The following is a 13,616-nucleotide window of genomic DNA, read 5'->3' on the forward strand; positions in this document are numbered from 1 at the left end:
TTTTAAAGACAGACTAGGACATTTTAAGTAGTCATGTAATTGTTTTTGCAGAGTGAACACTTTGCTCAATGTATGTAAATGTTATCCTTCCCTTTTTACGTGTTTTAAAACTTTCATTAAGAAATTGCCCTTAATGTTTTACCTAGTAAAAAGAAGTATTAAATCTCTGGTGGTTGCATACTGCATACCTGTTGTGTGGTGATGGACTGTAAGCCATTAACAGCCCAGTCCACCTCAGGTATTGGCAGTGCGGAGCCGTTGCAGATCACTGTTACTTCATCACCTTCCACAACTGTCAGGTTGCTGTGACTGACGCTGACCACTGGCAGGTCTGGAACAGAGAAGCAGAGGCTGAGTTCACAAATGATGAAACACCTTATCTGGATTAAACTGGGATTTCTTGCTCAAGTGAACAGAGACAAACTTATCTTCACATTTTTAAGTCTTTTCAAAACTACAATCATGGACATGGAAGTTCATTATAATTGTGTCATTCAGTCATTTATATGAAACTCTCCATTTCTTAAGTGGAGTGATTAATCAGTGTACAAGTTTAGAAATAAAAAAGGGCAATCAAGAAACCAGATTAACTATGTGTAAAAATGACTGGCTACAACAAAAACCAGGTGTATTTTGAATTATTTACAAAGTCAGAAAGTTGGATTCTAAGCTTTCCTATGTTGTCAAAGATGCAGAAATTATAAAAGAAGTTGTTTGTGTGCATTAATAAAGCTTCAGGGCTATATGTAATTTAGAAGCATAATGAAAGAAAAACAGACTTGAATTGCTTTGGCAGAAACGGGCTGTAAATCAGAATAAAAATTATGGACATAATTTTACTAACACACTTATGTCTTCTGGTCAGTTTATCAATCTGCTATAACATAACATCACTAATCATTTTTAGGCCATATTTTAGGTTATTTTTTTAAGCTAGCATAGCTGCACATCACAATATATATACAATTGGAAGAAGAGGTTTATGATACTGGAAAGTTTTTGGTAATGTGAGTCATCAGAGTATCAAAAAATTAGTTTTTCTTATTTATGCAACAAAAAGCTAAATATTCATTTCATCCACAAATTAAAATAGTTGTGTATTTTTTTTAAAAAAAAGGACATCTCGAAACATTTCTTAAACCATTACTTTTACCAACAAAGAACTACATTTATTTACAATCAATATGAATGGAAAAGTTTGAATTTATGACTATTTAAATTTTACTCTATTTGATTTGAGTCTTTTCTCACCACAGTTGGTGACGTTCATGTCCAGCAGCAGGATGCGTGTGTGTCCGGTGGAGCAGGTCAGCTGCTGGCTGCTCAGGCCCGCCTCTCCTCTCTGCTGCCACAGCTGCAGCCAGCGGATCTCACACCCGCAGGAAAACACCACTCCCTCCAGATGCCTGCAGATACAGCAGTCAGTTTTGTAATAAGGTGCTCACTGAAGAGGGCAAGAAGGTTAAAGTAAAGAAAGACTTTATCAAGCTTTCTTAAAACGGAGAAACACATTGCACATTGAATTTGAAGGGACCATTCAGCTATAAATGGAAGAACTGTCTCTGAAATCAATGTTGTAGTACTCGAGATCGGTCTTGGTCTCGAGACCATTTTTTGATGGTCTCGGTCACATTTGGTCTCGGTCTTGTCTCGGTCTCGGGCCATGAGGACTCGGCATTTTATTTCAAGACCAGCCGAGACCGCAACTGTGAAAATATCACTAAACATACAGCATACTATCCAGTTTATTTGTTAACATCTTTGTTTCAGTGGATGCAAAACGCACCGATTAAAATCCAACCAATAACGTAACTTGTCAATTACGTGTTTCTGTTTCTCCCCTGTCGCCCCCCAGTTTTCACTCGCACGTGGCGCTCCAAGACATGCGCAGTGGTTTTCTCTCAGCGGCAGAAGATGTCTAATAGTCAGTAATAGAATAGCGCTGCATAAATCATAAAAAATCCGATGGCCACAGCTAACTCAGCAGCGCTTTGCTTTCACAGACGGTGGGAACAACGTTTAACTTTTTTCGTCACTTAGAAAAGTAGCTCAAAGAAAGGTAAGCTTGACGTGATGTTAGCAAAAGCTAGCTGTATAGAGACACATAAGCATTTGATGAAAAAAAGTTGTCACTCACTGCGCTGAATTATTGTGAGGAGATGTTGACTGACTTGTCGCATATATGGGACAACGCTGTGTCCAAAAGTCTGCAATATAGTGATGCGACATTCAGAAACAGTACGATTCATCTGCTCGTCTCTTTACTTATTAGATAGGACTGGAATCCTCAGAGTCGTTCTATGAGATTACCATACGCCAGGGGTGTCAAACTCAATTTCACCGAGGGCCACTTCAGCATATTGGCCACCCTCAACGGGCCTCATTGACAGTACAAATCAGGAGGGCCCAGGTTCAGTCCTCCAGACTGCAACTTTTAGATGCATCCCTGCTAAAACACACCCCAGACAAAAGCTTGACTTCCCTCATTAGCAGCAACTCAGTTCTGTAGAGGCTTATAGTGAGTCAATGATCCAGATGTGTTAGAGAAGGAACCATCTAAAGTTGCAGATGGTAGCTCTGGAAAACTAGACTTGGGCAGCCCTAGCATAAATAAATAATGGTAGGGCTGTAATATATATACATTATAGACTTTACGCAAAGATTTAGTCTCAGAGGCAACTGAAATCAATTAATTAAAAGAATCCTTTCTGAATATCATCTCATGGACTCTGAACTAAATGCGTCTTTCTGACCGGGAGCTGACAGCGTGTTGAAGAGTTATGGACCGGACGCTTTGGAGCGTCTGGTTAGGAAGCGCATTACAAACCTTTGGTTGAAATGGAGCGTTAAATTCAAGTCTCCATTACAGACCAGAGAAAACTAAAGAGAATGCAACGTTGTGTTAATCCATTTGAGGAGCCGGCAGTTTATCTTGAGGAAATAAATGACGACGCAGAAATTAATTAGACTGTAAAATGCGCAGTCCGCTGCTCAACCACTGCGGACGCGGCTACGCCGCTGCGAAGTATTAAAAACCGCTGGAAGTAACTCATCAAGCGGTTTTAACAAATGGAGCCTTCTGGATTCACGTTACCCAGGAGAGCGGCGTTCTGGAGGAGCTGCAGACGTAACATCTGTCCGTTTCGGAGAAGTAAAAACACGCAAAAAAAAAAAAAAAAAAATCCTGGTAAAAGCGCACACCGGACCGCACAGGGTAAAACACTCACAGAGTTCAGTTGATCTGTTTGGATCAGACAGATCCAACTGACTGATAAATTAGCGCAGATTTTTCTGCAGATGGGGACCAGGAGGAAGTGCGTTCAGATCCCAGCGGGTGAGTGAAGTTGCTTAATTCAATTTATTAAAAGTTATTGGGGCCTCAGTCAGTGGTTAATTTGTGATGGGATCTGGATTCACAGTGAATATTAACTAAACCGCATAAAATGCGGCTAAATAGCCGATGTTAATATGATTCTAATTTCACGGATAAAAATAGTACATGACCGTTTTTTTTATTTTGTCGGTCAAGATAGCGGATAACAAAACATGTTGGTTTGTCCATGTTGCTCTGACATGAGCAACATGGACATGGATCTTTTTAGGGATGGCACGAGACCACTGCAGATTGTAGCACAGAGATGGAAGCCATTTTAATATTGGTTAAATTTATTAAGTATTTAATATCTAGGTGTTTTTATGGGAATATGGATGTTTCAGATCAATTTGAGAAGTAATTTTGATCATCTTTCACATTTTATCGTATCATGTAGCGTGGGGCACTGGTCTTGGTCTTGACTTGGTCTCGGACCCAAAAAGTCTTGGTCTTGTCTTGGTCTCAATACACTCTGGTGTTGGTCTTGTCTTGGTCTCGGGTTAGGTGGTCTTGACCCAACACTGTCTGAAATATTTTGTCAAGGATAAGTCAGCAGGATAAGTCTGAAATAAAATGGGAAAATATTTTTTCTGACTACATTTTTGTACGCCTGTGAGGGATTCATCCACCTACTAACTTATAAGGCAGGAGGATTGAATTGGAGAGAGAAACTATTGTCATGCAGATACACCTAGAGGTGTACTAACAACAGGTCAGTGAAAAAAACAAATCCAGGGCTGACTTACAGTGCTGTTAGCTGCAGATGTTCAAAGACATGCCAGGACAGAGTCTTCAACATGGGGTTCATAGACAGGTTTCTAAGGGAGAAATCGACAGAAAGGCAGAGACCGAAAAGGTGCATATGGCAGAAATTCGAAAGTTAATATTTAGAGAACAAAAAGAGAAAAATATCATAAATAAAAACAGAATATTGCTTTGATCTCTGATAATTACCATATTTTCTGCACTATAAGGCGCACCTAAAAACCTTCAATTTCCTCAAAAGCCGACAGTGCGCCTTATAATCCGGTGCGCCTTATATATAATGGACCAATATTAAGCCACAACAGGTCTAGCATCTACGGTAAGCAGCCGCCGACTTCATTTTCGCCCGTAGAAGAAGAAGCACACGATGCATGCTGGGATAGTTGTCAGAATGCTGGTTTGTTAATAAAGTTTGACTGACCTATCTACCTACTGACTGTCTATAATTAGGTTGTCTGCAGGTCATTTAGCATCACGTTCTCCACGAACATGCTGTGCGCGAATGGAGAAGGGTGACCATTGTCTGGCCACGCTCCGGCCCAGTCGCGGAATGCTCTCCTCGCCGACCGGAGTCGGACTGTTTTGTTGACATTCTGTATGTCAACAAAGTGGATTTAGACATTCATCCTTCAGTGCAGCTTCATCTAGTGGATGCATAACGTAACTCCAGCCTCTACTATGGAGTCTATTCTATGCGCCTTATAATGCAGTGCACCTTATATATGAAAACAGTTTTAAAATAGGCCATTCATTGAAGGTGCGCCTTATAATCCGGTGTGCCTGATAGTGCGGAAAATATGGTATTTCCATTGGATTGTTCAGTAATTTACTGTTTGCTGCTCAGGGGACGTCTGAAGGCAAATGGTTGGACTGAATGTTATTTAAGGGTTTCACAGAAAGGGGGCAGAAATTTTAGATGTTACTCAGTCACTTTTTTCCACTTTACAATTGCGCACTTGTTATGTTGGTCTGGCTCATAAGTTTGTGGAGGAAATTTTACAAATGCGGACAAGTTTGAGGAGATGAAATACATTTGCAAAGCTCAGAAATACTGACGCGTCACTGAAATGAAGCATTGTGTTGCTCCAAAGTTCAGAAGGCACAGCAGGACTTTGTGGACTCACATGTAGCGCAAATTAAGGTTCTTGGAGAAAACCCGAGGATGGAGTGTGTGCAGGCTGCTTCGGGTGATAGTTCTGTTAAACACACATTTGAAAAAAGGGAGAAGACAGATCACACACGTGTTAATACAATAAACACTCCGAAGGGTTTATCTCAGGCTTGATTGGCCTCAGCTAGCATGTTAAATGTTAGAAATTATGAAGTAATGTTAAAAACCTAAACTATCATGGCTCCTTTAGGCTCCCAGGAGAACGACTCTTCTGTCTAAACAGAAACGCCAGCACAGATTCAACTTTCGGAGGCTCATTTGAATGAACCTCAGGACATCTGGAACACGAGCAGATGGCCAAGTTACTTCAATTCAATTCAAATTCATATTGAAAAATACTTTATTAATCCCAAAGAGAAATTAAATGTTGTTGTAACTCATTAATTTAGATTCTTCAGAGTTATCGAAGATGCTGATGGCTGTTGGCAAAAAAAATTTCTTAACATCACGTTTGGTAAATTTGGCAGACTGGATGGAATGTAACCATGAGACCATATTCCAATATCTGATATCTGTCTTCAGAGATATAACATTTATATTGATAATAAATACTTTTGACTTGGTCCTAAAAGGTTAATTTTAGTTTGTCCTGAAAGGTAAAGCCCTCCTACTGAAAGATGATACCATGGCTGTAATTTACCATCACTGAAATCTCAACAATTTTCAAATTTGATCATTTTTTAAAAGGAGCTAGTTGTCACATAGTTTAACATTTAATGAAAATCTTCTAAAGACAATATTTGAGGTTTATTTTTCATTTTTTAAATATTTTTTGGGAGGTCTTTTCATCAAGCTCACTTTCAAAAAAAATGCATTGCAACTGCTGGCAATGAACCAGATGAATGGAGGCAAAAATATTTTTATGGCCAGCTGGGGATTTATTTAAAACACAAACAATGTTATTCTGCATACGGAAACATGTGTACAAATACTTCAGTACTCACAGTCTCTGTAGGCCAGGGTACAGCTCCATGTCCACATCTTTCAGTGCTTTCAGACCTGTCCAGTTATCAAGGTATCTGCAGGGAAAAACCACAACATTTAACTAAGAGAAAGTAAAAACTTCCTGTCATTCACTTAAAAATCCAGAAATAGAAGAAATTCTAGATTCTGAAAACTAATTCTAGGTATTATTATATAATTATTTTAATAATTATATAATTATAATCATTATTATAATTATATTATTATAATTATTATAATAGTATAACATATTATAATAGTATAATATATTATACTATTAGGATAATAATTATAATAATATAATAATAATTATTAACAAATTATTATTAACAAAGAGAAAATGAGCTCAACAACAAAGATATTTGTTCTTATTGAGTTATTTAGGTTATTTAACCATCATAGTGGTGCATAGTGCTATTATATCTCTTTAAAATGGTGCAGGAACCCCTGATTCATCTTTTTTTTTTTTTTTTACTTTTTTGAAAAAAATAAAACTTCTTCAGAAATGGGGACTGTGGATGCGGAATATCAGTGCTGCTGTTTAGAGTTGAGATGCTATTTTACACTAGAATAGCAGCGCTGATAGGCTAAGTCCTTTTTGATGAACTTAAACACAACAATATAGTTTTTCAGACACTTGTGTGTCAGCTTTAGAGGTATGAATACAAAGGTTATGGCTCAGGATTTTGTATGTAAAAAAAAGTGTTTAATTGTGTTAGGACACATTAAAATCATAATTAAATAATTGCAATGAACAAGTTAAAGTCCAGGCCCTGATACATAAATGAATGCACCATAAATTCATACTACATACAAGATAATATAGACAATTAAAACATTAATAATATTAAAAACTGCTAAAACTGACACTAAGGAGAAGGAGAAACAAATAGGTATTATTCCCAAACATGGTGTGTAACAGATTACAGAATCCTAAGGACTGATGTACTGTAGTTAATAATGCTAATTGTTCATCAATTTTAAAATAAACTTGCTGATAATTGTTAAATGAAATAAGATCATTAAATGCTTCAACACCCAAACCAGAGAAATAATTTTTTGCCCTGATTCAAGTTTGTTCCTGTGATAAAGGAGGTACAACATTAAAAGCTAACAGTGCTGTAGGCCTCAAGCACTGATACATTAAACAGCCCAGATTTATCTGGAATCTATGAGTTCATATATGACTGAAGTTCTCTGACATAATTAATGCATTAAAGACAGGACATATTGATTTTTTTCTTCATTTTTATAATAGATACATTTTAAATTTGACATTAGGAAAGGATTGATCCACATATATTGATTTCTTGTCATAATGTCTTTGGTTGAAAGCTGTTAGAAACGCATTAACAGAAGTTATATTGTAGGTTCACACGCAGACAGACTTGCTTACAAAAAGCATGGCAATAAGGTTAGTCAAACTGGTTCCAAAAATACTATCAAAATAAACATGAAGTAATTAAGTTTTTTTGCAGCAACTAGCAGCACAGCCATGTGAAGGTCAGATGGCAGCATTGACTTTGGGTTGGACTAACCTGTTCAGCAGAATCACATATGACTTTAGACTGGGAGCAAAACCAAAATCACAGCTGAACTACTTCAGTTCCATACAGTTTTCTTAATGCCAAAAATAAAGTATATGTAAAACTTAACTAGGTTTCCTCCGATTATCATTATGGCAATCAGGAATGTAGGATCTGTACATTATGTGTGGAATTAATAATGTGTTTCAGTTACACAGTAAAATCCAGTAAAGTGTCAAATAAACAGTATTGGAGCATGTGGACCCTATAAGGGTTAATTCAACAACACTAAGTAAAATGCCTCCCTATGATGTGCAGTGTTGGTGTAAAAATCAACCTGAGAAACAAAGAAAGAGAGAGAGAGAGGGAGCATGAGAGACAGATACTCAACTCTGCAGGAAACCTGCATTTAATGCTCAATAAATTCATGACTTTAAACAGTCATTAAATTGACCGTACATATAACTGAGCTCTACTGAAACTAATGCTCTTCATGTGAAATGACATAGCAAGACTAATTACTAATAACATTAAATGGTAAATGAAGCTTTGGCCCAAATTCAATCTGGAAGACTCTTTAGCCTCACCTGCCTCATCAATCAGCACCTCTCTCTCATCACCCTGGACCTATCAGCGTTGGATCAATCCACGCCATGGCCAATCATCGATAAAGCTCCAGTTGATAAGGACCTTCATCCATGGCCTCCTCCACTTACCAGCTGCAATCAACCCACCTCCGCCCCATCTCCACCTTCAGCTCCCGGCTCTTCAGCCCACATCCTTCTTCGACCTCCGCCACCAGTATAGGCCCCGGGGGGACTACATTCCTATGCAGCATCAGGAATGTTTATCAAGCTTATTGAAGTTCCAGCTCGACGTCCTTGGCCGGGGCCTAAACGCCAAATGACTTTAATGTTTATCTGTCATTAAACTTTTTTAAATCGCTTTCTTTCTCTGTCTGAGTCTCTCCAGATTGAACTTCATTTATAAGGTGGCAGAAGTAGTCATTATTGGTTATTGGTATTTATTTATTTTTCACATTTGATCAACAATGGTTAAAGCTTTACTTGATAATTATCTTTAGCAGCTAATTTATTAATTAAAAAGATAATTATTTTTCCAAGGAGAGGTTCTGTGAAAATAGAAAAGTGGACTGCTGACCCTACACTAAGATATGTAATCTCTTAAATATGATGTCTTAAATCTGCTGCCAACCTACTGATGTATTAGAGAAATCTATTATACCGACAAATGTTACAGTTCCTACTTAACCTTCAACCAAAAGCAGCTAGTCTGATTATTAATTTATATATGTGTGAACTGGAGAAACATCTTTACCTCTATGACTGCAGGATCATACACATCAGTAATGAATATGATGCCTAAAAGAAAGGCTGTTTATAAGTTATTTGTTCCCCAAATCATGTGACCACGATGAAAACTCTTTCTGATCCGTCCATCCTCTAATATCTTTTTTCCAAATTAACAATAACCTATAAAACACTGAAGTATGCATCCAGTACAGAAGCACCGTTCTCATACTGCAGGTGACAATGGTCCTTTAGCAGTATATGAACAGCAGTGGTGAGCTTGACATGTTTTAATCTATGATGTATTATTTCCGTATTAATTATGTGAGCATTAAAATAACATAACTGTTGGTGTGTGTCCAGCATCGTAATCAGCTCATTATGGGTCACAGCAATGACGGTATGTCGACGTATACAAAACACATTATCTGTGGTAGACCTGGACATTTTACAGGCACCATCCATCCAAAGGTTGTCAGCCCACACACAACCTTTGGCATGAGTTTGTAAGAAAAGTGTAAATCCTATTAATCTGATAAAGGTGTGAGAAGTACTTTTATTTTGAAGGCTACTACTGCTTTCTTGATGTCGTCAGTGGACTTATGTGGCCCAGCAAATGTGCTGAATCGCTTTCAAGAAGTTAACCCTGGGTAATTACATATGTCGGCAAAAAATTTTAGACATGGAATGCAGAGTTTTGTACAGAAGAGGATTTTTAGGTGGACCTGATCCATAGCGAGGCCTAGACCAGGGCTGGTGTCCTGCAACTCTTAGATGTCTCTCTGGTCCAACACACTTGAATCCAACTACTGAATCTCCTCCTAAGTGCAGTCAAGTTCTACAGAGTCCTGCTAACGACCTCATTATTTGACTCAGGTGTGTTGAAGTAGAGACACACCTAAAAGTTGCAGGAGACCGGCCCTTGAGGCCTGGAGTTGCCCACACCTGGCCTAGACTTTAACATAGATCTTTATTTTGCTGAAATCTGTCCTTGAGCTTAGAGGTGTTTCAAGATTACAACTTCATCTACTACCATTATGAAAGTAAACACAGAGAGAAAGAAGTACATGGGTTGAGCAATACAGAGCATACATGAGCATCAGAAGACTGGCTAGCTACTGAGAAAACAATGAAGATGTTTTCATAAAGCTCCAGTCATCCAACATTGCAGCAGCAGGATGTTATATACTTATCTTTGTTTGTTTATTAACAAAACACTTACCAAAGCATCTGACAGCTATGTGGCCAATGAAAGGCACTATAACAGGGAGTGATTTGTTCACAGTGGTTAATGTATCCATGGAGATGTGGGACTAAAATTGGACAAACTGGTAGATGTTACCACTGATGGCTGTCCAGTTTGGACGGGGACAAATTCTGGACTTTAGATCAATGTCAATTAAGTCAATTTAAATGTATCAAGAACATAACCTCTTGCATTGAATCATTCATCAAGAGATGTTGTGCAGGTGAGTCTTTAAATGAACCATGCTGTTGATGCTAACTAAAATATGTCATTTCATCAGGGTAAAAGATCTGAATCGCAGTTTGTTTCACTGTTGGAGGAGACTGATGGAGAACAGAGGCTACCCGAAAATCCAAACCGGCTTATCGGCTCTGCAATTCAGAGACGACTCTGGCTGGACAAGGTTACTAAAACACTTTGGGGCTTGGATGCAGAGACTCAGGAGTTTTGTGAAAAGAAGTGCAACAACGACAACAGATCTGGCCTTTGCTGTCGATGTGATTCATTAATGAATTAATGAAGGAAAGTGGTTCTCAATAAACAAACACACAATCCAGTCATTGCTTTTTTTGCATGTTGCATTTTGAAAACGACTTAATAAGCTTGATTCACTTTATTAATGTCAATAATGTAAATTGAAATGGACATTTTACATTAAATTAATTAAAAAAATAATAATTTCAAAACGCCTTTTGGGACTTTACATTAAGTACTATATACATATAGAAAATAATCTCCTAGAATTTATAGTTGCCTACCCCAGATCTGTTGCAATAGAATAAAATTCTCTACATTTTCAGCTGTCACCACAGTCTGATTCAACACTTCCTCTGTAGCATCCTTTTGGTATGCTTTATTATTGGTAGCATAACCTCTTTGAATTTTTACCGTTTTTAATTAATAAAAAAGTCAAAGTGAGTGTCCAATGCAATAGAAAACAGCAACCCAGAGGTCAGATTCAAGTTAGGTTGAGAGGTTCTATCTGAGCAGAACTCTGCATTGGCCCGATCCGGTTCTATGGTCTGTGGTTCCTGCAAAGCTAGAAAGAACATGCACCGATAGAGAAAACCAAAATATTTTGCCAGTAAAATAATTCCTTCAATTATATTTTTTAAATGTACCTTGTTTCTTTTTATATTACATGAAGGACATTTTGAAAACAAACTTTGAAAGTTTTTAAATATAAAAGCAAAATATTGTTTCCCGTCTAACAATCATTTAGTGATGACTCTTCAACAAAAAGTTCAAAAGTCTGATTGTTTGGTGCTGTATTGGACTAGTATTGGTCTCCTTTGTGAGATTCTTTAATAGCAGCCTTAAGAAATAACAGAATATATATTTCCCAGTGAATAAGATGCAGTTATAGAAAGTAATATTCAGTATTAAAAAGGCCAAAGAAATAAAAGGTAGGCATACCAGTGCAGTCAAACGGAGAGTTTTGTGGAAAACATGGAGGTCAAAACTGGGAAATAATCCTTTGATTATCTTTTAACTGTTGTGATAATAAATTGCAACATAGGAGTAAAAGCTTTACTTTAGTTTCTTTTTATGCTTTTCATGAAAAGAAATATAAGCCTAAAAATGTTTCTCCAAATGAAATGAGAGACTGGCAAACTAGCAGCAGCCATGTTAGGCTAATACTAAGATTCCTTTGAAAAGCAGAGAAGACATTGGATAGCATCCTGGCTTTGGTTTCCTTTAGTTGGTGTTTTTCTCACCATCAGCAGAGTAATTAAAAAATTTAGTGATATTTGAAAATAAAGGATTTCTCAACATTAACTTTTTATTTCACCCTAATGAGATCAAATTGATTAAATGTGAAAACATTTTATGTGATTTAGTAAGAGAAAACTTACTAAATCAAAGTAAGAACTTTTCTTTTTCCTGTTTATGAAGATGTAAATAAACACCGACAGAGTTACGATCTGTTGCTGGTGAATTGGGTCTAAAATAACTCTTACATGCTGGTGATGTTCTGGAAAAGGTCCACGATGCTCTCACTCATATTCTCCGCGCCTGCCATGTGGAAGGACAGCAGCTGAGAAATGCTGCTGTTGTCCGACTTGTTGCAGTAGATCTCGGTGGAAGAGCAGGTGCAGGTAGGCGGGCAGTCCAACAGGGAGCTCAGGCTGCTGTGGAACAAACAGATCAGCAGAAGGAAAACCTTCCAGCAGCTCCAGATCCTCACAGTCTGATCAAAGGAACATGTTCTTCGGACCCCCATGTCGGGATCACTAACATCCTTCATCTTCCTGCACTGCTCCTCTCTGTGGAAACAATAAAAATAACTTTTCCTCAGTATATCTGGTAGAAGCGGTACTTTCCTCTCTCAACACAGTCCAAACGCCAGCAGAGAGAACCTCTCCTGGTCCGTGGGTCCTGTGTAGATCATATCTGTAGGAGCGCAAAGACACTGCAGAAAAACCATGAACAGTCTTCCAGGGATCTAAGGGTTGAGGCCCCATCCCTCTGCTTTTCTCTTCTGTCATTCATCCTGGCATCTCCATTTCTCCCCTCCCTCTCTGCCTCAGCTGATATTCCCACTGTGAGTCCCTGTTGTCACCATATGGTGAACTTTAAGCTCCACCTACACAGGCCCATGGCTTTCCAACCAATGAGGCACAGAGGACAGAAATGAACAGAATTAAAAATAAAAGCAGAACTATATAAATATCCTAATAAATAATTCAATACACTTAAAATACACAAATGAACTTACTTTACCTCATGTTATCATTTAATTGACCCTCATATATATATATATATATATATATATATATATATATATATATATATATATATATATATATATATATATATATATATGTTTGTGTCAGAAGACACAAACACATTTTGTTCTGAAGTTAATTTTTGCTGAGTTAGAATTACTGAAATTATTTCTGCTTACTAAAAGCCAGAAAACTTGGTGAGAAGATTTTTTAGAAATATTTTTGTGCCATTGTATTTGTCATTCTTTCAGAAATAAGTTTCTCTTTTTTTCATTTGTACTTATCCATCGAAGACATTGAATTTAAAAAAATTACATACATTTGATAAGTATCAAAGGTCACGGTCTTTTAAAATGTATGACTTGGATCAAACCTTTTGGGTTTCCATCCACAAGCTTCTCACAGTAGCTTCTTGGAATTCTGGCCCATTCCTCCTGACTGAACTGCTGGAACTATGAGTATATTTTGTAGGCAGGCCTTTTCAGGTCTTCCCAGAAACTCTCCATATGATTGAGATCAGGGCTTTGTGACGG

The 13,616-nt window shown here is 37.6% G+C and overlaps 1 protein-coding gene across 1 annotated transcript in view; it reads right to left on the reverse strand.

Moving 5' to 3' along the window:
- The window catches only part of LOC106910523 (NT-3 growth factor receptor), a 32,242-nt gene extending 19,382 nt beyond the window's left edge, over positions 1 to 12,860 (reverse strand). Inside the window, exons 1-6 of the mRNA XM_014977176.2 lie at positions 12,316 to 12,860; positions 6,254 to 6,328; positions 5,263 to 5,334; positions 4,120 to 4,191; positions 1,252 to 1,406; positions 189 to 331 (exon numbers count right to left, since the gene is read on the reverse strand). Of these exons, the coding sequence (XP_014832662.2) occupies positions 189 to 331; positions 1,252 to 1,406; positions 4,120 to 4,191; positions 5,263 to 5,334; positions 6,254 to 6,328; positions 12,316 to 12,602 (804 nt within the window). The 5' untranslated portion in view covers positions 12,603 to 12,860. The remainder of the gene's footprint in view (positions 1 to 188; positions 332 to 1,251; positions 1,407 to 4,119; positions 4,192 to 5,262; positions 5,335 to 6,253; positions 6,329 to 12,315) is intronic.
- Between the last annotated feature and the right edge of the window lie 756 nt (positions 12,861 to 13,616).

This window comes from Poecilia mexicana, unplaced genomic scaffold (assembly GCF_051168715.1).
Source record: "Poecilia mexicana isolate PSO_F unplaced genomic scaffold, ASM5116871v1 scaffold_6, whole genome shotgun sequence".
Classification (NCBI taxonomy): Eukaryota; Metazoa; Chordata; class Actinopteri; order Cyprinodontiformes; family Poeciliidae; genus Poecilia; species Poecilia mexicana.